The sequence below is a fragment of the Ascaphus truei genome, chromosome 10 (genome assembly GCF_040206685.1).
Source record: "Ascaphus truei isolate aAscTru1 chromosome 10, aAscTru1.hap1, whole genome shotgun sequence".
Lineage (NCBI taxonomy): Eukaryota > Metazoa > Chordata > Amphibia > Anura > Ascaphidae > Ascaphus > Ascaphus truei.
In genome coordinates, this window is record NC_134492.1 from 860,990 (window position 1) to 888,665 (window position 27,676).

A 27,676-nucleotide genomic window follows, 5' to 3' on the forward strand; every position below is an offset into this window, starting at 1 on the left:
GAACAGAATTGGCTGATTTCTGCTCACGACACTCCCTCCCCCTGGTGGACTCTAGAGGAAAAGCAGCACAGTCTTTTGGGGAATGTTGCAAACTCTGTTCTGAGTCACTCACAGTGTGGGGGCGGGGCTCTGGCTTTCCCGCCAGTCCTGGATAACCGGTTGCAACATTTTCCTGTGCAGGCTGGCAGTCAGCCGCACACGTGCCATTTTGATTTGGCGGGAGCCGCCATTTTAGGTGGGGCTCACGGTCAATGTCTATAGGGCTCTCGGTGCAGGTAGAAACTGCCAAGTCAGGGTAGATAAAGGGGCACCCATCAGTCGGACCCCCGGGCAAATTTAAGAACTTAGGGCCATCTTCCTCGCTTAGGGTCTGGCCTACATATATCAGGACAGTACTCCATTGCACGGTGTCATCATACCTTCGCCCTCTGACCCACGTACCCGACAGTCCAGGGAGCTTCCGAACCTGCGCCTGGACTTCTAACAAGGGCACGCCAGCCGGGACTGCCCCCACGGCAACCACGCGGTTAGGATTCACGTTTACTTTCAAGGCCCACGCGTAGACCTCCTGCTTTGAGAGCACCCACATGGTGGAACAAAAATAGGACACAATTTAGCAAAAACAAGTACAGGGCACCCCAGGTCTGATATCTCAGCAGCGCCTCCAAATGTAGCCCTTTTTGTGAACCGGCCGACCCATCCAATATCACATTGGCCCCTCGTGGTCTAACCGGTCCCTTTCCCTGCAACACACCTGCTCTAAAGGACTACTGGTACTGCATAACCTGTGTGGCTCCAGGAGATCTGAGCCTCCGCTAGCTGGGAGCCTGGGGAAAACCCTTACCCTTACTTGGTGCAGCGCCTCCACTTACCCAGGATCCCCCGTTAGGAAAGATAGCCCTGAGTAAGAAATACAATGACACTCGTATACGATAAAACAATAACTAACACTTTACTTAGCACACACATATAACTCATTACATAACATCACATAACATAACCTGATGCTCTACCCGCATCACCTCAACCCAATGTCTGGTGTTCCCCAACCAAGTGTCCTGTGATCACCCCACACCCAATGTCTCGTAACTCCTACGGAGGTCGTGGGTGACTGCGCAGTCACTATATTAAGCTAGGGCCCAGTTGGTGCACTTTATAAGAATGAAGATACCTTCCGAGCACTCCGATGCTCGGGACCGCAACTCTCTTCTAAAAGGGTCAGACGTCCATCTGATCCTTTCCAGGTACTCTGCCGGTGGACCCCAACGAGGGTCCCACCGCTCAACGGGAACTGCAACCGAACCACGGCAACACCAACCGCGTGGGAACAGCAACCTCCGCTATCCCTATCACTAACCACTGCTAGAGCGACAGCAACCCTAACCTAGGGCCTGTCCCTGAGGAACCGCAACCTGGGATGGCTTGAGGGAAACTCCTAGGGCCTGTGGACATAACCTGCCCCCCCTTCCCCTAGCTACCCAGTCCTAACTGTAACTGCTACTAGCTATTAACTAGCTATTCCCAACTCACCTGCAGCTGACACACAGCTCACTCTGTCAGCCTGCAGGGATCCACACTTCACACACACTGCACGCACTGCGCCCAGCACATACAGCGACACTACTCACAGACAGCTGCAATCACACACAGCCCCTGGATCCCGCAGCAAACACACTGCTAGCACACTGTGCCTCTTTGACAGTGCCCACAGCTCTCTCCGCTGCGACACTGCCAAACCAGCACCTTCCACACTCAAGGGTCACCTCCCTAGCTAAGGCGTCCCTCTTCAGTTACCCCCTGCCCTTTACCCGGGAATTGGGGCCTGCCTGGGAATCTAGGGAGGACCCTTACCTGATGCAGGAGCCACGCGCTCCCTGCACCCTTCCTACTCCTTCCTTCTCCTCTGCCTGACTGCTGTTGCAAAGCCCGGGAAATGTATCTATATTCCCGGGCCGAGCTTTCTTCAGCCCTATTGGCCACTAGGGAGCACCTGACCTCTGCCTCCCTAAGCCTCCTGGGAATTGTAGTTCCCAGGGGCTGCCTAATGCATTGGGGCCGCGTGCGCGCTTCCCTCGCGCATGCGCGAACCCCTAATGGCCGCCTCAACCTTCCTATCCTCTTCCCTACTCTCGCGCGATCTCTTCCTGCTCTAGGGAACCCATCGCGCGCTTTTGTCCTACTGCGCATGCGCGAGCTAACGCGCAATGGCGGCGCACTCTGCTTAAGCCGCCCAGCCGGTGGCAACGCGATCGCGGCCCTAGCGACGGCCCGATCGCGTCCCCGGCAACCACAGCTCCGATCTGCTCCCTGCTCTGGCCCCCACCCTCGCGAAGTGCCGGCGGGTCCGTCAAAGCCTCCGGCGGCACCCGCTACCGCACGGCACTCGCGGAGGGGGGCCAGAAAGCTCAAATTTACCTCGGGGCTACACTAGTATACGCTTGCGCGCACGCCTGCAGCCAAAGCGATTTGTGAACTTGGCTGCAGGAGATTGTAGACGCGTGGCGGAAACGTCACAAAGCTGGTTCGACCTCATTGGCTGAACCAGTTAACGTGCGCTGACGTCATGTGATTTTGATTACATCAGGCAGGGGGGCCTGAGAAATTTCATGGATAAAAAGCGGGGCTCGGCATAAAAAGTTTGCTCACCCCTGCTCTAACCCATGAAGTGACAACCCACCATAAAAACGCCCTACAAATCCGTCCAATCGGACCAAAACCATAGGACAATAGGTATAAAACACCCAACAACTATAATTCTTCATTATGACGCCTAAAGTCAAGAAACCCAATACGCAAGAAGTCTCCCAATTTTCCAGGAGGGAATCCCGTGGCACGAGTCAGCCAGAAAATGGCAACAATTCACAAGAAGAGCCCGATCCAGACTCTGAAGCAGGCGAAGACGCTGAACAGGCGGGCTTTTACTTCCGACAATTTCTCTGCCAGAGAGTTCTAAAGAACACATTTCAAAGGGAGCTCCAAAAATCTATGACCAAGCTGGGAAAATGCGACCCTGGAAGAACATACGAGTCTAGTCGAAAACAGACTTGATGAAGCAGCTCAGTTCCAATCAGTGGCAGACAATGAGATACAGGCCCATAACAGAAGGGTAGATTATCTAGAAGAAAGAGCAGAGGATTCCGAAAACCGAAAATTGACATAACAACCTGCGGATAAAGTGCATTCCAGAGTCGTACATCCAGAACAACTAGAGGGTTACTTTTTTTTTTTTTACTTGTATTTTATTATTTTTTACAAATTATAAGTTGGGGGGGGGGTACAGAAAGTAGAGAAGGGGGAATGGGTGGGGGGCTGGGTTACATCCAATTAGTCTCCAAACAAGGAGCATACAATCCGACATTCATTGATTTATTAACAATTTTTCAGATCGTGTATCATCCACTAGGGGCAACTGTCAGAAGTCAGATTTGATTTTGTTCCCAGTAGCTCACTCATGGGTCCCATATTGTCAGGAATCTATTGTATCTGCCTTGGGTTAAACTGGTAAACTGGAGAGTTTATCCATAATCATAATATTGTTTCGTTTGTGTATGACAGCTGTGAGAGTCAGTGAATCATTTTGCATCCAATGTTTCGCCACCACTGTATTGGCTGCCGATAGATTTTCTTTTATCAAGAGGTCAATATTCCTTTCCGTATCTTCCACTGGCCTTATAATTAACACTGTCTCCATGTTCCATGGTAGATCTATTCCCGTGACTTTTTTTTTATTAACCTTCTAACTTTTCCCCAGGATAAAATAATCTGAGGGCATGACCAGCAGATGTGTTTGAATGTGCCTATTTGTCCAAAATTGCGCCAGCACAGGCGAGAGGTTGTTGGGGGAAAAAAGTGTAGGCGGGCAGGAGTGTAATTCCATCTGTGCAATATTTTGAGATTGATTTCTCTAACTGCTGAACATCTGGATGTTCTGGCTATCCCGTCATATATGTCTTCCTAATCCTCGTCTTCCAGGGGTCTACCTATGTCTATTTCCCATTCTGAAATGTATTTATATGTCTGTTCGTTGGATTGTAGCAATAAAATCTGGTAAAGTTGTGCAATTGTCCCTTTGTGGTACTCTCTTGCTAGGTACAGACTCTCAAAGTCGGTAAAGGGCCTATTTATATTTTTGTTTGACTGTATCAAAGAGACATACTGCCTCAACTGTAGATATTTATGTAAATGTGCGTTTGGGAAGCCGTATTCCTCCCATATTTCAGGGAATGTCTTTGTTTATCAGCTTTCTGTATATCTTTTAGTTGTGTAAGGCTGTGGGAAAGGTACTTCGTGCATTATTGGCTGCCCAACCGCCTTCATTCCGACCAAGGCCGGGATTTTGAAAGCAAACTGATCTGGGAGCTACTCAAAATTCTGGACATCACCATGTCTTGGACCATCCGGAGGGTGACGCTCTGCCAGAGCGATACAACAGGATGTTGGACATGCTCGGCACATTGAAAGGCCCTCAGAAGACAGAGTGGAGCTGACATGTGGAAGCCCTAGTACATGCGTACAACTGTAACCGAGACGAGTCCACGGGATTCCCCCCGTACTTCCTTATGTTTGGGCGAGAAGCCAGGCTGCCGGTGGATGAACGTCAGCGAGTGTCAACAGACGGGATACACAACGCAACGCACTTCAAATACGTTCAAAGGCTTCAGGAAAACCTGCAAAAGGCTTACCAGCAAGCCAAGAAGTCCGCTGCTCAACTCAATGCCAACAAGAGGCACTATGACCACAAGGTCAGACACCGGAAAATTCGTCCTTGAGATGCCGTGCTTCTCCGCAACTTAGCGATTCCCGGGAAGCATAAACTCGCTGACAGCGTAACAGTGTCTTTGAGGTCGAGTCACAGATGCCGAGTCTCCCGGTCTACCGTTTAAAAGACACGGATGTCTGGGAAAGGGTCTAGCACCGTAACCACCTTCTTCCTATCCCACAAGTAAGAGACGATGAACCAGAGATACCGGCTACCCCACTAGACGGTGAGCCGGAACAATCCAATGCTAGCCAAGAGACTGTAAATGAAACTATCTCTGAGTCCACCAATGATCATGCAGACGGTGAAGAAACGGTCAACGAGACTGTAGAGGATCCTATGGGGGGACCCCAAAGTCACGGAGCACCTCCCAGAGGAGCTACGGGTAAAGGGCCCCGATACACAACGTCTACAAGGGTGGCTCCAACGAGTCAACCCCTGGACCCCAGAAGTCCATGCTTCATCCCAAGCAGAGACTATGTAGACATTTACACCCTCAATGGGAGAGGCTGAGCCTCAGGACTGTGTGTACTACTCCCCAGAGGGAGTCGCTGAAGAGCTGTTCAGGCGGGGTCAGAGAGCTAGGCATCCACCCAATCGGATGACCTATGACCAAATTGGGGCACCCCATTATGAGGCTCAGCAGCGAGCCCGTGGTAGGGTGAAATCTGTCATAACGATGTTCACTGAAAGGCATAACCTTATGTAGAGTCATTATAAGTTTTAAGTTGTACTCTTGAAGATTGCATTTTTATTATATAATTTGATATGTTATGCTGTTCCCAAGTGGGGACGTTGGGGTTTCACAAGGGGGAGAGCATAGCAGGGTCTTCCCCGGTCCCCCGGTCTCCTCGCTTACCTCCGCTATAGCGGGGTAGTTGCAGGCGGTCATGCTGGCGATCACATCGCCGGAGCTCCAGAGAGAGCAAGTGCCGAGGGCGCCACATGTTGGGAAGCGCGCACATGCGCAAAGCGTCCAAGGCAACGGCGGCCAGTAGGGGAAGAGTCGCGCATGCGCAACGGAGCAGAGAGTGGCAGCCATTGCTAAGACAACCCCCAGCAGCCACTGGGGCTGCAGGATCATGTGAGGCACAACAGCCAATAGGGCTGCAATGATTCCCCTGCTGAAGAAGATACATTTGGCGCGCTAGAGAAGCCGCACCAGTCGGAGCTGGGACAAGGAAGGGGTAGGTTATGTGTGCAGGTGTCTGTGGCACCTGCACTAGGCCAGATACCCCCTATTAGGCCCCGATTCCACTCAGCTTGTGGTTGCTGCAGGGACAGGCTCATAGATAGAGACACTCCCCTTGTAGCATAATAGTGAGGGACACAGCCAGGACACGCTGCATCCTGGCATCCAGTGGTCCGGGACCAGATCACAACCTCCAGCAAAGGACACTCTTCATGGTGACACCGTCCAGGCGGGACACCACCCAAAGTAGAGGCTGATGCTTCGTGGGTTACGGCAACGGATCCATGGATCCCATCATCAGATACAGCATCTGCGCGCCCAGGTGTGGACACACCCGGCAGGTACCCAATGAAGTGCACCAACTCACCTTTACACATTAGTGGGCAGCGCTGTACCACACATTGGGTGGGGGTATTGACCTTGTGGACACCGGGTTGGTTGGGTGCCCAAGGGCACCTAGGTACTTTGGGGGACGGTGACTCTATTGAGAGGGGGTGGAGTATTGGGAGGTACAGCCATGCGAGGCCTGGTGGGTAGGCTGTTACTATATTAGCTGCATATAATAAAACTGTTCTGCTTTACCAACTGTGTATTCTTTATGTGTCCTGTAATGGGGGAATTCCATACGCTAGAGTCCCGTACAGGTGGAGGCGCTACCAAGCATCACTCAGGTATACCCCAGGTTCCCAGCAGCGGGGGCTCAGATCTCCTGTATGCCACAGGTATAGCACCACACATATACCGTAGCCACACATCTTCCAGGGGGTGGTGGAAAGTGCGCTACATATGTCAAGGAGATGGAAAGAATGACCAGTTATGTCAATGATGCAATGTTAACATTGTATAAGACGTGGGCACCCTTACTGCGACAGACATAAAAGTAAGCAATGAAAGGGATTAGTCCTATAAAGATGTTGAACGTGAATTGTTGTTTAAATGAGCAGATATCACTTACCTACGTCCACTTCCCCCTCCTTCCCATCCATCATCTTATTTCTGTACCAACTCCCTACCTCCCCACCCCCCACCAAATATACAAAGTATGTTTTTCTCACATGTGTATTGTGACCACTGATGGCTAAAACCCAATAAAATATTTTAATAAAAAAAAAAAAAAAAAAAAAAAAATGGCCTTGTACTTAATGTAAACTGTAACAATTGTGCTTGCCCCAAACTGATACCGGACCGAGGGGCTGAGGTGGTGATGTATAAGCACCGACCTTCGGCCACGGAGTCAGGTCCGGAGTGCAGATTCCATGGTCAGACATAGCCAGGTCAGGATTGGACAAAGCAGGGTTAACGTTATCCAGGCAGGGGTCAAGGCAGGCGGCACAGGAGCGGTGGTCGAGGAAACAAGCCGAGGTCATCAACAGGAAATCTTGGGTGAAGGTACTTTAACATAGGAGGCTAGAACCTTGAGAGAAGCCACTGCAGTGGGGATGATTAAGCGAAGGTGCTGCAGCGCGTCAGGAAAAGGCCAGGAGTAAACTCTACTTGCAGGAAGCAGGAACCAGAGGTGCAGACACGCCACAGGAAACGCTGGGGAAACCAGCGTAGCCGCTTCCGCCCGGCGAAGTCGAAGTCTGCCAGGAACAAGGAAGCAGCGTCGAGGCTACTATGCAAGAAGCCCTTGGGCAGCAGTGGACTAGGCGCAGGATACAAGGCACCAGGAGGCCTAGCAGGCCAAACAGAGAGTCTGTGACAAGCACAGTTACTTGCAAGATGGATTGCAAAGTATATGTCCAGCAACTTCCTGAGGGCGGGGCAGGCACTAAATAGCACAGGAGGCCAATCAGGCCAGAGCTGCACAGGAGGCAGCAGGAGGCACAGGAGGCCAATCAGGCCAGAGCTGCACAGGAGGCAGCAGGAGGCACAGGAGGCCAATCAGGCCAGAGCTGCACAGGAGGCAGCAGGAGGCACAGGAGGCCAATCAGGCCAGAGCTGCACAGGAGGCAGCAGGAGGCAGGGGATTGCAGAAGCAGGGAATAGTTTGTCTGGAACCTGCAAAGCTCCGGATGGATGGGCTCCAGGCAAAGCCAGGAGTGGATTCCTGACATAAACATATTTTAAAGCGTTATTGCTGCTATGATTTTTTTTTTTCACTGCAGCAAAACATTAAACGAGACTTTATACCATGAACTTGTTAAAAGATACAATTCTTGAATGGAAGCATTTAATTATGCATGCACAAAAACTGTAATTCCAGCCTATATTTTCACATTTAGCAGCAGTAGATAGATCTCTGAAAATACATCTCTTCCAAGTAATCACATTCTTATCACTTTATCTGGATGTCCTCTCCAAACACATGCCCCCTTTCTTTAGCTCACAGAGCTAAAACAGCATCAATGCATAAATCTAATTCATCTTAATGCTGTGGATTTTGCACAAGAATGTTCTAGTTATTATACTATTTTGTTAGCTGCTTTAAATTCAAATAAAGCTTTTCAGGGCTCTTCTGAAGTTGTCCTTGTGACTATTTTGTGACTGTGTCCTGTTCCAGCAGCTCTGTAAGTTCCTACCTCATTGTATAAGGAAAATACATTTTTAAATAATAATAGCATGTTCTTGTATAGCGCTGCTAGGTTTACATAGCGCGTTACAGAGACATTTTGAAGACACAGTCCCTGCCCTGTGGAGCTTAAAATATGTTTTTTAGTGCCTGAGGTACAGGGAGATAGGGTGACTGCCCAAGGCCACAAGGCGCTGACATCGGGAATTGAACCAGGTTCCCCTGCTTCACACTCAGTGCCAGTCAGTGTCTTTACTCACTGAGCCGCTCCTTCTCCCAGGTTCCCCTGCTTCACACTCAGTGCCAGTCAGTGTCTTTACTCACTGAGCCGCTCCTTCTCCCAGGTTCCCCTGCTTCACACTCAGTGCCAGTCAGTGTCTTTACTCACTGAGCCACTCCTTCTTCCAAAAGTATTTAAAGAGAAATTATACTCTCAAACTATTATTAGCACCCACATTTGGGATGGTTTAATAAAGTTTCCCAGCCTGAATCAGCGATACTGCTTAGAAACAACATCAGGTTGATCACTTTTACAACTGGGAGACTTTGATAAATAGCTGTGCCATGCGGTTCTGACGCACCTTCATATAACTGGTGGTGCTGCACATAGATACTATTTGACTTACCCTAAGTTAGAAACAATATAATGTTATGCTTTAGGCTATGCTTATACTGACGGCGACGGAGACGGGACGTTAGGCTACGGTCGCTGGAAAAATCAAATTGAGATGACTTCTAGCGATCGTGACCAAGCCGTCGCTCCGCCGCGTCACGATTACTATAAGTGCACGCGAGGGCGGCAATGCATTTGTTTTGCCGTGACGTCGCGTTGCTGTCTCTGTCACTATAAGCGTAGCCTTAGATGTGGGCAGTGTGTATTCTAAGTCAATACACTACAGGATCCCTATTTAGTTATTCAAAATAAAATAAAAAAGTGATGTAACATCACAGAATCTGTTGTATACCATGAAGTCATTTATGGTCATACACTTTTGTAATTTTATCACAACAAACAATTAGAAAAAAGGAGACAATGAGCCATGCCCCTTTATGCACTTTTCCGATTTTAAACATGATAAACAATTAATTATAAAATAGTTAAATACAAGTAATATGAGCGGAACTGTCATAACGGGCACGTTATGCCCAAAGCACATTATGTAAAACTTTCTGTAAGTGAGATGTAACATGGATATGGAAATGTTGAGTTTTTGCATCTGTCACTAGACAACATTGTAAAGATAAAGTCGTGTGATAAGCTCCAATCAATGTCTTTAACATTGCATTCCACTCACCTCGTAATCATTTACAGTATACATGAATTCAGGAAACCATGGCATTTGGAAAAAGAAGTAGTAACCAGATTTGATCAATTGTGAAGGGTGTCGCAGGATATATTCTGAAACAAAAATGTCCATGAATTATTTTAAAACCCCTATTGAATAATAAATACTCAATATTAGTTCGTTTAATTGAGTTTTATAGTCTAAAGAGAATGTATTTGTAAACAGTAATGCCACCAGGTATATTTGGACAGGATAACAATACATTGAATGCATAACAAGACAAATGTGAACATTTCACTGTTACATACTTAGGGAAAGGGATTCAAAGGCCCCGATCCATGAAGCAGTGCTAAGGGAAATCGGAGATGTCATCTCCAAATATTTGTACATTGTTGTTCAACTAGCATGCAAGTTGAACAAAAATTTACAAATTTTTGGAGATAACAACTCCAGTTTTTCTTTCCTCTGCACAGGACCAGCATGCTAAGGGTTAACTTTTGCTTGTACTTTGTGGAAAGTCAACCCCACAGACTGGAATGTTAATGAGCCAAGAGGACACAAAGAACTGTTTGTTCACAGCTGCATTGAATCTCAACCACCCCTGTGTACATCTGCGTTGCCTCAAAGGTGGACAGCCTTTGGCACAGCCAAAGGATGTGAGCTGTTTGCTGCCGTTCGCTGATGTTTGGTGATGTTAAAGCTGCTCTATTTCAATCTCAAACTCACCAGGTCTTTATCCCCTGTACCCAATTATCCAACTATATCTGTCCATGAAAGATCTGTGAATTGACTGTATACTATTAGAGATCTGAATAAAGTCAATCCTAAGTTCTGACCTCAACCATGTGTCTTCTTCACTCTGTAAGTAACAGTTAGGTTTAGCAATCTTAACCTCGTGTTCACTATTGACTGTTATTGTCTTGTTGACTTTGCTAGAAATCGGTAAGCAGGGTTTCTGGTTTTGTAACGGGGTAATGTGGACTTTCCTGTTTATTTTAGCTCCGTTTCCACCCTGCTATTTAGGCAAGGAATACATTATACTTTTCCATAAATATCTGAAGGGTGCTGACATGTTGACTTGGGGAAGGAAATCAAGGAATCTTACTTGCAGTACTTGCATAACTTACTAGGTGGCACTGCTGCTTTCCAGGCAATATACAAAATTATTTACCATAGTTTAGGTTATTTTAGGCTCTTTAATATTCCACTGATAAAAATATTATACATTCTACCACTCACCTGTAAACACTGTGGGATGTGGGAAGCTCAGAATAATAAGCTTGGTCACCATCTCTGGATAGCATATAGCAATTAACCAAGCAATCATTCCACCCCAGTCATGGCCAATAAGGACACATTTGGTGTACCCTATAATATAGATAGACAATTCATTGCTACCACAGTGACATTCAATTAATATCTTGTGAAAGCAAAATACATCCATACAAAAATAAATTATCTAGGTATATGTATTATTACCTCTAAACACTTCTATATGTTATCCATCCACAATCTGCATGGAAAAAGTATTATGCTGACAATAATTAATATTAAGCTGATAACAATGAATCTATTATTTAACGATGTGCTGCATAATGCAGATGCCGTTTAAGTATTTTAGAACAAGGCTAAGGCCGCGCTTAAAGTGCCGGCGACGTCACCCGAAAACAAATGCATTGCCGCCGCCACGTGCGCTTATAGTAAGCGCGATGGTGACCATGCACGGAGCGACGTCGCCGTCGCGAAAACTGGTAGCCGGCAAAATTTGATTTTTCAAGGGCTGTCGCCTCATGTGACAGCCCGTAAACCAATCAAATATCAGGAAACCTGCGACGCCGACGCCCGGCGAAATATAACTTTCGCCTGTGGCAACGGGTGACGTCACCTGTCGTGTCGCCATCGCCATTGACGGCACTATAGGCGCAGCCTAAGGCTGCGGCCCCGCTGCTGCTGAGCTCGCTCTTGCTTGAGAGCGGTGACATCACCAGCTCTCCAAGCATGAGCGATCGGTGTCCTGCAATTTTTTTAGAGCAGGAGCGGAGGGGTGTGGCTATTATGGGAGGGGGCGTGACTAATATGGGAGGGGCGTGTCATTGGCTGTATAGGGGCTGTCTGTGTGTCTCAGTGTGTCTCTGTGTGTGTGTGTGTGTGTCTCTCTCTCTGTCTCTTTGTGTGTGTGTGTCTCTGTGTCTCTCTGTCTGTGTCTCCATTCCCTCTCCCCCTTCCCTCCCCCCATTGCTCTCTCTCTCTCCCGCCCCCCCCATTGCTCTCTCTCTCCCCCCCCATTGCTCTCTCTCTCTCTCTCCCCATTGCTCTCTCTCCCCCCCATTGCTCTCTCTCTCCCACCCCATTGCTCTCTCTCTCCCATTGCTCTCTCTTTCTCCCCCCCTGCGCCCTCTCTCTCCCGCCTCCCCTCTCTCTTCCGGCTCTCTCCCGACCCCCCTCTCTCCCCCCCCCTTCCCTCCTCTCTCCCCCCATTGGTCTCTCTCTCCCCCCATTGGTCTCTCTCTCCCCCATTGGTCTCTCTCCCCCCTCCCATTGCTCTCTCCCCCCATTGCTCTCTCTCTCCCCCCATAGCTCTCTCCCCCCCTACCCTCCTCTCTCCCCCCCCCCCATTGCTCTCTCCACCCATTGCTCCCTCTCCCCCCCATTGCTCTCTCTCTCCCCATTCCCTCCTCTCTCTCACCCCACTTCCCTCCTCTCTCCCCCCCCCACTTCCCTCCTCTCTATCCCCCCCTTCCCTCCTCTCTCTCCCCCCTTCCCTCCTCTCTCTCCCCCCTTCCCTCCTCTCTCCCCCCACTGCTCTCTCTCTCCCGCCCATTGCTCTCTCTCCCTCCCCATTGCTCTCTCTCCCTGCCCATTGCTCTCTCTCTCTTCCCCATTGCTCTCCTCCCGCCCCCCTCCACGCTCAATCTGTTTGCCCCCCTCACTCTGTTTCCCCCCCTCTCTCAGTCCATCTGCCCCCCCTCTCTGTCTGTTTGCCCCCTCTCTCAGTCTGTTTGCCACCCCTCTCTGTCCGTTTGCCCCCCCTCTCTGTTTGTTTGCCCCCCCTTCTCTCAGTCCGTTTGCCCCCCCTTCTCTCAGTCCGTTTGCCCCCCCTTCTCTCAGTCCGTTTGCCCCCCCTTCTCTCTGTCCATTTGCCCCCCCTCTCACTCAGTCCGTTTTCCCCTCTCTCACTCAGTCCATTTGCCCCCCCTCTCTCAGTCCGTTTGCCCCCCCTCTCTGTTTGTTTGCCCCCCGTCTCTCAGTCCGTTTGCCCCCCCTCTCTCAGTCCGTTTGCCCCCCCTCTCTCAGTCCGTTTGCCCCCCCCTCTCTCAGTCCGTTTGCCCCCCTTCTCTCAGTCTGTTTGCCCCCCCTCTCTCAGTCCGTTTGCCCCCCCCTCTCTCAGTCCGTTTGCTCCCCCTCTCTGTCCATTTGCCCCCCTCTCACTCAGTCCATTTGCCCCCCCTCTCTCAGTCCGTTTGCCCCCCTCAGAACTTTTGCCCCCCTCAGTCCGTTTGCCCCCCCTCAGTACTTTTGCCCCCCTCAGTCCATTTGCCCCCCCTCTCTCAGTCCATTTGCCCCCCCTCTCTCACTGTTTGCCCCCCTCTCTCAGTCTGTTTGCCCCCCCTTTCAGTCCATTTTCCCCCCGTCTCTCAGTCCGTTTGCCCCCACCTCTCTGTCCGTTTGCCCCCCCCTTTCTCAATCCATTTGCCCCCCCTTTCTCAATCCGTTTGCCCCTGTCTCTCAGTCCGTTTGCCCCCCCCCCCCCTCTCTCTTCCACTTCTCTGCTAAATTCCATGTTTGTGTTTGGTGTATAATGACAGGACATTAGAACACACCCTCTCTCTTCCCATTGGTCAGAGCAGGGCCATGTGACCCTGCTCTGTGCTCGAAAGTATAGCTTGCTTGTCTCCCCAAGCACAACGCTTTGGAGAGCGTGTGTGCACGCGCATGAGGGCGCGCTCACACCGGGACAGTGGATGTTCCGATATACATTGCATAAGGTAAGCACGCCAAGCGCAAAGCGCGGACCGCGCCAGCGGGGACTCAGCCTAAGATTACACTTGTTCTTACAAAAACAAAGATCTCCAAGTATATGTCTCTGCAGTGCCTAAACATCAGAGAAAAGATAGAAAAATAGAAGACAGCACGACAAATACTGGTAAAAAGCAACAGATACACAAATGTGTGTTTTAGTATATAGCACCATACTAGTATAGATCATACTTTTATGGAATAAGAGGTAATTTAGATACATGCAATTTAACAACAAAAAAAGTACCAGCTCCTCCTAGAGTACATCTGAAAATATCAGACTTCTTTCTTCCTCTATTTTGTAGACTCTAGTTAGAGTCTTTGGAACAGTCTGCCTCATACAGTTTGAGAGGCCCCCTCTCTGGGAATCTACAAAAACAGGCTCAAGAGCTTCTGGTTTACCCACAACCTGTGGAGCATTTAATAGATACAGTACCGTTCGATCCTGTAACTTTCCTCTTATCTGGTCTCTTTTATAACCTTAAATGTTTTGTTCTCTTTTACTTTTTGTAGAGCTTTGAGTCCCATTGGAGAAACGTGCTATACTGTATATAAAAGTTATTATTATTATTATCACCAATACAAACCGTTCTCTGATGTAAGGATTCTGCTTGATCCATGGTTTTCTGTCTCTCCTGCCCTTTCTGCTCTCTGTGGCCATTTTGGGTACTGGCAGCCTGCTTTATAAGGCTGCAGTGGCCATAGGGAGTCGCCGAGCAAAGTTCTGTGCGTTTGCAGCTCCTGTCGGTCTTTGCAGTTACGCCCTGACCCTCTTGCCTGTTTTGAATTCCTGTTGCTGACCCCGGACTGTAACCCCGATCTCCTGCCTTCCGCCTGCCCTGACCTCTGCTTGCCTCCTCGACTTTGCCGCTCTGACGCCAGCCCTGACCCCTGCTTCCATACCGACTACGGATACTCTTACAGGACTGTGTCCCTGGGTTGTGTTCGGTTTATTTACATCTCTACCTCAGCCCTGCGGGTCCGCCTCCTGATTTGAGACAAGCACCGTCACATTTTGCTCGGCCAAACATGGACCCCGCTGAGGTAGCAGCAAAACCAACAGATGACATTCATTTCCAGCCGACTTCAGGGCATTATCATCCGGCTGGATGCATTTCAGGTGGGTTCAACCCCTGCACCGCCATTGCTGGCAGCTTGCCCATTGCCAGTTCCATCATCTCCTACGCCAGAGAGCCACGGATCCCGACACCTCCACAATATGGAGGGGACCCTATGACTTGTAGAGGATTTTTGAACCAACGTTTGATTCAGTTCAAACTCCAACCCTCCATGTTTAGCACTCATTGATCCAGGGTAGCCTACCTAATTTCTCAACTGACAGATGAGGATTTGACTTGGGCCTCTGCCCTCTGGGAAAAGGAATCTCCACTGATTAATGCCTTTCTCCAAACATTCAAAAGAGTTTTTGATGCTCCCGGTCGCGTCTCTTCTGCTTCTGCTTCGCTCCATCGAATCCAGCAAGGAATCCGTACTGTGGCCAGTATGCCATTGAATTCCGAACCCTTGCCACAGAGACAGGCTGGAACAATGAAGCTTTGTTGGCACCATTTTGGCAGGGGCTTTCTGAGGGGTTAGAGGATGAACTAACTTGCCGTGACACCCCCAAAGATCTGGAGGAATTAATTGCTCTCTGCATCAGAATGATCTCCGGATGCGGGAACGACAGACCGAGCGAGACCGGTTCTCAAGGACCCCTAAAATCCGTCTTGCATTCCGTCTCCCACTTTCAGACCCCCCTTACTACACCTTTCCTTGAGGAGGAACCGATGCAATTAGGTGATACCAAGTTACATGAGCAGGAGAGAACTAGGAGATATGACAGTGCCTGTACTGTGGGCTCAAAGGTCACCGTGTCAGAGACTGTCCTAAATCAGGAAAACCTTAATGCCCAGTGAAGATAGAGGAATATTTTCTGGACATTTCTTCTATTCTTCCATCACCACAACCTTCACGGCTCCTCCTGCCGGTTTCACTATCCTGGGGAGCAGCATCCATTTTCACTCAGGCTTTTGTGGATTCAGGAGCCGCAGGGAACTTCATAGATCACGCATTTGCGAAACTCCACTCCCTTCCTCTCCGTACTAGGGAGATTCCCTTGCCTGTAGTGGCTATCGATGGAAGACCTCTGATACCTGGGACCATCACTCTCAAGTCTAATCATTTGCTGGTCACGGTTGGGCACTTCACAAGGCGTCACTATCATTTTATGTGATTTGCTCTCCCTCGACGCCAGTGGTTCTAGGACTTTCCTGGCTGCGGCACCACAACCCCAAGATCGATTGGGCGACCAATCAAGTGACAGCCTGGGGACAACATTGCTGTGGATCGTGTCTTCGGGTGTCTCGCACCATCTCCGAGGTTCGGCTAACTACTGAGACTCCTGCATCATGCCTTCCAGTTTGTTACCAGGAATTTGCCAACGTATTCGACAAAAAACAGGCAGATGAGTTACCGCCACATCGACCTTATGATTGTGCAATCGATCTACTCCCAGGGGGTCACCCCCCCCCCCTCGAGGCCGCACCTATCTCCTTTCGGAACCAGAAACCAAGGCTATGTGGGAATACAATTCGGAGAACATTCAGCATGGTTTTATTCGCAAATCAAGTTCTCCCCCTGGAGCGGGTTTCTTCTTAGTTTCCAAAAAAGACGGTTCTCTCAGGCCATGTATCGATTAAAGAGGCCTAAATAAAATCACTGTAAAGAGCCGATATCTGCTACCCCTCATTCCTGAACTCTTCGACCGCTTGCGCAAGGCTACCATCTTCACCAAACTGAATCTTCGAGGAGCCTACAATTTGATCCGGATAAGAGAGGGTGATGAGTGGAAAACAGCCTTTAATACCCGTGACAGCCACTACGAATATTGTATCTAGTCATGCCATTTGGCTTATGCAACGCACCGGCCGTATTTCAATATTTCATCAACGAGATTTTCCGGGATCTATTGGACCAATTTCTCATGATATATCTGGACGATGTCCTTATCTTTTCCAGTTCATTGACTGAACATCAGGCACAGGTTAGATTGGTTCTCCAAAGACTTCGGGACCACTCCCTCTACGCCTCGAGAAGTGTCAATTCGAACAGAAGAAGATTTATTTCCTTGTGTACTTCCTCTCTTCCCATGGGTTCGAGATGGATCATGCGAAAGTATAGGCAGTGCTGGACTGGCCCTTACCGTTAGGTCTCAAACTGATACAATGATTTCTTGGGTTCGCCAACTACTACCGACGATTCATCAGGAATTTTTCTAAGGTGGTTGCACCCATTACGACTCATACTAATAAAGAGACAAATCCTAAGATATGGCCCGCTGAGAAGCTGAAGTCCACCTTTTTGTCGGCACCTGTGCTGATCCATCCAGATTCTACGAAAACCCCTCGTGCTTGAAGTGAACGTATCTAATCTGGCAGCTGGAGCCGTTCTTTCTCAAAGGAAGGATTTTCATGGGAAACTCCATCCCGGTGCCTTCTTTTCTAAGAAATTTTCTACCGATGAAAGGAACTATGATGATGGAAATCGGGAACTTCTGGCTATGAAAATGGCTCTTGAAGAATGAAGACATTTGCTTGAGGGGACAGCTTCTCCGATTTCAATCCTTACAGATCACAAGAACCTCAAATACATTGAAGAGAAAAGAAGACTCGGGACGCGTCAGGCGAGGTGGGTTCTCTTCTTCACTCGGTTCAACTTTGTGATCTCTTATCGTCCAGGATCCAAGAACACCAAAGCAGATGCTTTATCTCGACAATTCTCTCCTGATGGCTCCAAGGAGATAGAGCAGGGACCCATCATCCCACCTGCACAGATCATCTCTGCCGTATCTTCAACACTTCTGCAACATATTTCACAGGCTTAGGCAGAGGATCCTAGATCAACGTCCACACGTTCGTCTAAATGATTTGTTCCTCCCCAATTTCAAAGTGAGGTGTTGCAATGAGGTCATAACTCCAAGATGGCTGGTCACCCGGGAGTTAGGAAGACTTGCGATTTCCTCGAACAAATCTTTTGGTGGCCAGAGCTCTGCAAAGACGTACAGGAGTTTGTGGCAGACTGCGTTATACGCGCTCAAACGAAGGTGCCAAGGACGTTACCCTATGGATTGCTCCAACCCTTACCCGTCCCCACCCGCCCATTGACCCACCTCTCCATGGATTTTATTGTGGAGCTGCCTCCCTCCTGGGGTATGACTACCATACTGGTAGTGGTCAACCAATTCACACGACAAGCCTATTTTGTTCCTCTCAGGAAGCTACCCACAGCATCTGAACTATCGGAGATCTTTATTAAAGAGATATTCCACCTCCATGGAGTCCCGACGTATATCGCCTTGAATCACGGACCCCAATTCGTCTCTAGATTTTGGAAGGCCTTCTGCATAATAATGGGTATCTCCTTACATTTTTCTTCTTCCTACCATACCCAGTCCATTGGTCTCACGGAAAGGACCAACCAGTCCTTAGAACAATTCCTTCACTGTTTTATTTCTGAGCTACAGGACGACTGGGTTGATCTGCTCTTGTGAGCCGAGTTTTCCCGTAATGCTATGAAGCACGATGACAAAATCCAAGAACTCCAGTTACTCTGGAAGAAAATCCAGGTCAATCTGACCAAAGCCGCTCAACAGCAAAAAACCCAGACGGATAAACATCGACGACCACCACCTCCGTTTCAAGTGGGACATCAGGTCTGGCTGGCTACGAAAAATATCCGTTTAAAACAACCTTCCTCCAAACTCGGGCCCAAGTTCATTGGACCTTATAAAATCTTGAAACAAGTCAACCAGGTGGCGTTCAAACTGGAACTTCCGGATACCTTAAAAATACCCCCAGTGTTCCATGTGTCCCTCCTCAAGCTATTCGTCCAGAACACCTTCTCTCCTCCTACCCTCCCCATTCCTAAACCGTTCTTGGTGGATGGCCAGGAGGAATTTGAAGTAAATCAAATATTGGATTCCCGTAGATCCCATGGCGGGCTACAGTACTTGGTCCATTGGAAGGGTTATGGACCCGGGGAAAATTCATGGATCAGGTCCAGGGATATCCATGCCTCCAGCCTGGTCTGGGCGTTTCATCGGAAATTTCCTGCCAAACTGTCTTAGATCACCCAGAGGTATCTCCTCAAGAGGGGGGTACTATAAGGATTCTGCTCGATCTGTGCCGGGTTTTCACTTCGGTCAAGGTTTTCAGTCTCTCCTGCCCTTTCTGCAGTTGCCATAGGGAGTCGCCGAGCAAAGCTCTGTGTGTTTGCAGCTCCGGTCGGTCTTTGCAGTTACGCCTGACCCTCTTGCCTGTTTTGAATTCCTGTTGCTGACCCCAGACCGTAGGACCCCGACCTCGCTGCCTTCCGCCTGCCCTGACCTCTGCTTGCCTCCTCGACTTTGCACCTCTGCCGCCAGTCCTGACCTCTGTCTGTCCCCTGGACTTAGAATACAAGGAAAGGACAAGGACCCTGATTAACTGAGAGCACTCAAATACCTGCACTCTCACTTGCCTTGAGAAAGCACGCGAATGCGCGCGAAATGGCCGTCGGCGCTCAGATTTTAATCATTAACACAGTCAGTCTCATAAATGCATATATACTGGCCTCACTGAAGAGACATATTACTGAAAGAGATAAATATATGAGCTATTTATTCTTAGACTTACTGAAGCAGGGGCTTCACTCCAATCTGCTAGGGTTCAGTGGCGTGTGTTAGCCAGCAGCTTCTCTGGCTGTGTGTTTACTCCTGCATACTTTGTAGCTACTTCTGGCTGCTTTAACAGTTTGTATTTTAACTACATTGCTGTACAACTATACATACTTTCAAGGTATCCCAATTCCTTACTTGGATAAATACTTACAATGACAAGCAGCCAAGTGAGTTTAAAGAATTACCTTTAAACAGAAACATGACACTACCCTTCAGCCAGCTATACAGCTTACCATAGGGACACACCAACCTTTAGACAATTGAAAACTATTTAATAAGCCGTGATATTTATACTAAGACATCTGGCTCACTTAGATTTTATCCTATGACTAGTGGCTCACACCGCTGTGTCCTGATCAGACAATTAGGGCTCCATGCAGTAAGCGCCGAAAAAGCACTCTCGGCAGGGGTTCAAACTCGGCATGTTTTTGGCGTGTTGCCCTCGCAGTATGCAGGAAGGCCCGAATCCCTGCTGAATACGTGCAAGAGCAACATTTCAAAACACGGCAGGTTGCCGGTGGCGATAAGTTCTGCCTGCCGATAAGGCGTCCCCTGCCGAGATCAGCCTGCAGCAGAGAGAGATTCACCACTCTCTCTGCGCAAATATCGGCAAAAAAAAATATTTTTAATAACATTTTATTTATAGTGTAGATGTGCAGGGCGTCTTCGGAGCTAAACCGCGTTGGTTTCAGGTCCTGGGACCCCCTGCTTCCCGAGATACAGGCCCCTTTATGAGGTGCCATATCCCTCTGCATTTAAATGTCCCGATCACGTGATCGCGGGATGTAAACAAAGCAGAGGGATACCGGCTCCCCATAAAGGGGCCTGTACCTCTGGAAGCAGGGGTCCCCGGACCTAAAACCAAAGCGGTTCACCTCCGGAGACCCCCTCTACATCTACACTATGAGTAAAACACCCATATCAATAAATAATAATTCATTACCGTAGCGGCTAACCGCTATAGTAATGAAGCAGCATTAATGTATTTGTAATAATATTGTACGGGAGCAGGGGGTCCCCTGAGCTGAACCGCATTGATTTCAGCCTCAGGGACCCCCTGCTTCCCGAGTTACAGGCCCCGGTATGGGGCATCGGGTGCCAGTGTCGCCGCCATCTTTATAGCGTCCAAGATGCGACGTGCCCGCTATAAAGATGGCGGCGACACTGGCACCGATTCCCAAAACCGGGGCCTGTAACTCGGGAAGCAGGGGGTCCCTGAGCCAGAAATCAATGCGGTTCAGCTCAGGAGACCCCCTGCTCCCGCACAATATTATTAAAAATACATTCATGCTGCTTCATTACCATAGCTGGGATGTTCCCACGCTCTGATTGGCTACCGTACCATGTGACAGCCTTTGGATGACGTCACATCCGTTCTCCCCAAAGCCTCTGTCACATGGTCTACTAGAGCCAATCAGAGTTGGGAGTTAGTTCCCACGCTCTGATTGGCTACCGTACCATGTGACGGCAGCCATCTTTCTTTTGATGACGTCATCTTAAAGGCATATGAAGCACAGCAATTCTGATTGGCTGGCGTCATTTCCTTTCAATGACGTTGTCACGGTAACTTATGACAAGATATAACGAACACCAAATATCTGGGTTGAACTGAACGAGGCTTAGATATAATAAAATATATTTATTCCTTAAAAAAGGTGAACACAGCAATATAGTACAATTAACAGACAAGAAGGTAACACTTACTTAGGGTTGGGGGATGGAGAAGTATCAGCTAGCAATTCTCCAGCAATCCGGTGACATTCAAGATGGTATCAGAAGAAGAACTAAAAACTGTAGGGTGGACACAGTTTATATACCTGTGTAACCCTATTCTTAACATTGAATACAGACTATTGGTGAACAATTATCTGTATCCAATCCCTGACGTGGAGACACAGATTAACCCATGCCCCCCAGCTAATTAGCCCATGTGTACTGGGACTCTATGGGTAGCCCCATAATTAAATCAGGGGCGACGACCAGTTTACCAAATGAAGTATCAGCATTGTTTTTAGGTGTAGACATAACACTTACAAACCACTCCAGTTTGATGATTCTCCACCCTCAGGTAACAATTAGAGTGGCAGAGTCTGTTGATTAGTACTGGTCTGTTGATTAGTACTTGGTGTAAACAATCCGGGCAGTTAACTTTTGATCACAGTGCTTAGGCTCAATCAGCCAGCTGCCCTTCATGACCTATTAGCATAGCAGATGGTCTGCATTTTCAGAGCAGATCCAAAATACCATACATATATACTTTAATATCTACACATATTAATAAGTTCCATTCTGGTGGGCTCAGTGGGTCGAAATTTGCCAGTTCTTAATGCCTACAGTGACTCCACACATTGGCCAAATATCAACTCTCTGCGACCTCCAGAACTGGAGATACAGAAATGCACTTTAAAACATTAAAATACAGGATTATAATGAAACATGGGAACAGGGGAACATACATTTTTCATGACATGACAAGGTGTAAACCACATTCCTGGACCGCAGTTCCAGTTAACCCCTTGCCTCCCTGGTGAGGTCAGGGGGTGGCCATATGGGGTGCAACCCCTTTAATACCGGGCCAACCCCCCTCTCCCTCTACAGACGTCATCACGTTTCCCCCCCCCCAAAAAAAATCACATGGTTTTCATGGCCCAATCAGGGTCATGGGAACCATATGACGAAAATGTGACATCATAGGCCTATAAAAGCCTATGTCGTCTCATTTTTAAGCCAGACGCCGAGGAGGGAGGACCTCCCCTCCCAAGAATAGGACCAGGGCGTGGCAGCAGAAGGTAAGAAGAGCCCCAGAAGACCCCGGAAGAAGACGGAAGAACATAGATGAAGATACAGAAGACCCAGCAGACCCCGGTGACGGTATGGATTACAAAAATAAAGAAAGACTTGGTTTATTTTTTTATGGATTTTTATTTTATGGTTGTGGATTGGTTCGAGAGTATGCGGTTCACCGGGAGTCGGTGAGTGGGTCATCTAATGGTAAGTAAACAAAAGAAATGTTTTTTTTTTTACTTTTACGGGTTTTTTTTTTTTTAAATGGGATAGTATTTTTTTTTAATCATTTCTTGCCACTGTATGTATGTATGTCTAGATCGATATACATACAGGGTAAGAAATGATTGTTTTGGAAATGCTTGTTTTGATGTATTTAAAATGTATTTTGCTGCTATGCTTACAAATGTGTGTGTAATGTAATTTTTATTTAGATAGATGTAATTTTTGGTGGTGTTTGCAGTACTTTATTTCAGGGTGGGGCTTGCTTTTTAATAGTGGATTATTTGTGGTAGTTATATTTTGGCTGATGGTAACTTTTTTTATGAATGGTTTGGTTTAACGATTTGAATAGTTAATTGTGTACTTGATTTCGATTGGATTGCAATTGATTTGGGATTTGATTAATTGATGGTAATTGATTTCTGTTTACTTGCTTTGTTTAAATATTATACTTGTTTGGATGGAATTGTATCTTGTTTGGAATAGTTTATTTTATTTTTAACATTGATTGGCATAGTGTACATGATACCCAGATTCATTGCATCATGTATACACTGTAAAATTCAATGGTTTGATTGCCATTTGTTAGATATTGATTGGGAGATGAGAGTTATTTTCTTTTGAAATGTTCTGTTTTTTTAATGTGGCTATATAATATTTAAATTTTGATATGCAATGTGATGTATTGATTTGGAGATGTGGTATTTTTATTTGTGCATGTTTTTGGTTATCCTTAAACATTTCTTTGTATATTGGTTAATCATGTATGTGTGTGTGTGTAAATATATATATATATATATATATATATATATATATATACAGGCGCGGACACGACTATCCTAAAGCTTGCTTTAAACTAGCTGGGTTACATTCAGGGTATGTACTGAGTATGTGCTGGGCTAGTTTGAGGCATTTCTGCATTGACTAACGACCCATAGGATTAACACAGCAGGGGTCCCTGGCAGTCCCATTCCGTTTGAATGGGACTGCCAGGGACCCCCGCTGTTAATCTGATGGGCCATTAATCAATGCAGAAATGCTGGGGCTAGTTTAAGGCACGTATTCAGGCTGTTCCTGGGTCTTTTTGGTGATTGCCACTGGTTTGTTTTAGAAGAGAGAGAGAAGAGAGAAGAGAGAGACAGACGCTTTCCTCTACTGCTCACTGTACAGAAGGGAGCACTGACATTCTGGGCTCACCTAAACAACAGTCACCCACAGTCTTACTGCTACAGAGCAATGCGAAGCCAGGACCTCCTCACTAAACCCTGTGCCATCAAACAACTTGTCCTCTCACTCCAAGGACAAAACCCCACACAGATTAACAACCTGCGTAAAAACAAATCAACTCAATCTCCAACGAAATGAAGAAGTAGTATGTGACTATGTGGGAAAATGATATCCAACGCTCAAAGAAGCTGGAGACCTACCACAGCCTACAGAGAGAATACACTCTGGCACCCTACCTACTGAAGGTAAAAGACCCAAAACAGAGACAGACCCTGGGCCAGTACAGAATAAGTGCCCACAGCCTGGAAATAGAAACAGGCAGACATTACATTGGCTCTTTTTATTCTTGTGTATGTTTTGCAGCATCGGAGGGGGACATGAACGGTGATGAAGAGGAGGATGGCCTTCATCGTGGCAGCCGGACAAGGGTGAGTGCAATATGTATTTATTTTATTTATTGTGATGAATGTATTTTAAATGGGCAAATGCATTATTATCCATTTGTGGATTACTATACTGTATGTGTTAGGGGTGGGGGTGTATTTATTTATAAGTATTTATGTGTTTTTTAATTATTTTTTTAGGGCACAGAATTGGTACTGCAGGCAAGTGGGGACCCCCGGGCACCTGCGGGGAACACCCGAGGGCCACTGCCGGCCTATTAGTATCATTGCTGTGCATCACAAAATTACATATATGTACTATATGTTGAGGACACAGGGGTTGGTGGTGTAATATATATATATATATACAGTGTTCGACAAACCTATACATTTGCTCGCCCCGGGCGAGTGGATTTAACCCCCGGGCGAGAAATATTGGCCCAAGCATGTAATGAGTAATACTCATTCGCCAGACGCTGGAAATTGCTGCTCCGCTCACACGTCCTGCTCCCACAAGTTGTATGACACCTCTGAGCTACCATCCAGCAGGAACTCAGGGGATGTGCAGCTACTCCTATTCTCAGCCGGAAACAAACTGCGGTGAACAATGGTTCCGGATAGGAGGAAGGGAGAAGGTAGGACCAAGGGGACCAAATCACTGATGTATCACCATGAGGTGGCGTCCCAAAGTCCCAACAAACAGCGCGTCAGCGCAAGGCAGCGTCGCAGAGTCCCAGAGTCTGATTGAAAGTCCCAGATATAGAACAGGTCTGGTACAGTGACCATCACTAGTAAAAACTAGTATCCCTACGCGTTTCTTCACACGGGTGATTTCATCAGGGGATATATATATATATATATATATGTAGCCATGTCCCCTCTGGTTCCCCAGACATTCGGTTCTCTCTCTCTTACCTGCGACAGCGTGAGGGCAGTTGCAGGGGTGATCGCGTCACCGGGGGCTCCCGGCGACATCAGCTACAGGGCGCCATCTTGTGTGCGTTCGCGCATAGGCGGAAGCTCGCGCACGCGCAGTATAGCCCCAGATGCGATACGGCAGCCAATACAGGGAGTGAGAGGAGGCGCTCCATAGTCAGGGACATCCCCAGGTTCGCACATGCGCAGTTAGCAGCGGTGGCGGCAATTACACAGCACGCACGAGGCCCCAATGTTAAAGAGAGCCACCAAGGACTACAATTCCCAGAAGCCTCTGGGGACTGCACTTTCACCCTGGTCACAGGCAGCCAGACAGCCAATAAGGCTGACAGATTCTCATGCTGCAAAGTTGCAACAATGTTGTGTGAAGACAGGGATTGTCAGTTAGGAGCTGGGACACAGAGAGGGGAGGGTGTGTTTGTGCAGGGAGGAAAGAAGCCTCATGCACTAGGCCAGAAGTCTCCCCTTAGGCCCCAGCTAGGCCTTACTCACCTCAGCTTGCGGTTACTACAGGGACTCCCCTTAGACTAGTGACAGGGTCCTGTAGAACCTAGACAGGTGAGGGTCTAGCCAGGAAACGTGACTATCCTGGCAATTGCTGTGAAGGTGATACATCCTCTGCGTTAGCAAGGATAAGAGACATTATAAAGGTGGATCACTCCATGCGGGAGCCACCCACCGTTGAGGCGGCGGCATCTTGGATCATCTCCTGGAGCAAGGGATTCCAAGTAAAGGTCATCTGCGCACCCGGTAGCAGGAGCACGTGGCAGGTATTATCCAAGTCACCAAGTGCACCACCTATACACTTCATCTTAGTGGGCAGCGCTGTCCCACACGTGGGTGGTGTTGTGGGACTCTTGGGACTTTGGGTACAAGGACTTTGGGAATACTGTGTGGGGCTAAGGCCCTGCGAGGTGTGTGGATAGTTGTGCTTAGTAGTGTTACAGGGTGACACTGAAGATATATACGGTTGATGTCATATTGTTGATGCATGTGTATTGTGTTTTATCTGCCCATATAGTAAACCTGTGTCATATACCTTGGTGTATGTGGTTCATATATGTGGGTCCTGTTTAGGGGGCATTCTACACTCCTAGAATCCTGCACAGGTGGAGGCGCTGTAATTAGAAGATTGTTCCAGAGGATTCTAGCGGAGGCTCAGACCTCCTGTGAGCCTGACAGGTATACTGCACCACACCTGGTAACATATAGGTTCCCCTTACATACGCCATATATGCGATTGGGTGGGGGAATACCCGTTACATATATATATATATATATATACCATACGATACCAGTTGCAACACGACATCAAGGGACAGCACGCAGGTAAGTAAATCATAATTTTTCTCTATTTGATAGAAGACACAAAAACCTAATATACATATAAATGTATTTATTTATTGTGGGGCTATAGTGGTGTTTTTTTTTTATTGTGGCTAGCGGGCGTGGGTGAAGGGGGTATTTGGCCCTTGGTGGGTGTTTAGGGCTTGCGGGTGGGTAGCGGGAGGGGATAACCCCTTGATTACCGTAGCGGTATTAACCGCTAAGGTAATGAAGGGGTTAAGTCCACCCGCAACCACCCCGCGAGCCCTAAACACCCACCAAGGGCCAAATACCCCCTTCACCCACCCCCGCTAGCAACAATAAACCTGGCACGGGTGGTTAACCCCTTCATTGCCTTAGCGGTTAGCCGCTAAAGTAATGAAGTGGCTGTAAATGCATTTTTCCTGCCTCGGATGCATGCCGGGGGTCTCCGGTGCTGGTATTAATGGGTATCAGCTCCGGAGACCACCGGCATCAATCCGAGGCAGGAAAAAGGCCAAAATATTTTCTAAGTGCCGTCCGCCACCCGTGCCGATACTTCTCCCCAGCAACTTGCCAACTTTAGTTGGCGGGACGGATTGGCGGGAAAATCTCAATTCTGGAGAGCTACTAGAATTAAGCCGGTTTCAAAAAGTGCCGATGAGTGCCGAAAAGTGGCTTATCGGGGCTTAACGCCACGCGGCTGCCGATAACTTTTTTTCGGCAAAAAAAAATGCCGATTTTTTTTGTGTTTTCGGCAGCTTGTCGGCACTTATTGAATCGCAAAGGCATTTTGGGTGAAAAAATTACGGTGTTTACTGCATGAGGCCCTTAGTGAGCTAACTAACACTGACTGTGCATGAGCGCTATAGGGACTTCAAACTCCCTTTGTCACTCTTTTAATATTGGTAAACTTAGTACGATGACTCAAGTGACTAATAACTTCAGCCACACCAATACTCTTGTAATCACACTATAGAACAGGTACTCTGGTTTGGAGCCACCTTTTGGTGCTTCTCATAGCACTATATCCCCTCCAACTTGTTTATAAGTTGGATATATTTCTGTGGGGATCCTGAATTTTTTACGATTCTCACACCAGTGATACACCAATTATTGGTTCTTCACCACTAGCATTTGTCGTGTTCGTGTTATATACCCTGTTTATTTTAATTATTAAAACTATATTTTTAATTTTACCAATCTTTACATTTCAGTATTTGAGTGCTCTCAGTTAATCCGGGTCCTTGTCCTCTCCTTGTATCCATCTCATATTACCCTGGGAGTAGCACCATACTCGACCACTAAACAAGCTGAGCAGGGGACCCATCCCAATC

At 47.9% G+C, this 27,676-nt stretch overlaps 1 protein-coding gene across 1 annotated transcript in view; it reads right to left on the reverse strand.

Annotated features, from left to right (window-relative positions):
* Nucleotides 1-27,676, reverse strand: part of EPHX4 (epoxide hydrolase 4) — an 82,061-nt gene that overhangs the window by 14,707 nt on the left and 39,678 nt on the right. Inside the window, exons 4-5 of the mRNA XM_075617139.1 lie at nt 10,989-11,117; nt 9,759-9,862 (exon numbers count right to left, since the gene is read on the reverse strand). Of these exons, the coding sequence (XP_075473254.1) occupies nt 9,759-9,862; nt 10,989-11,117 (233 nt within the window). The remainder of the gene's footprint in view (nt 1-9,758; nt 9,863-10,988; nt 11,118-27,676) is intronic.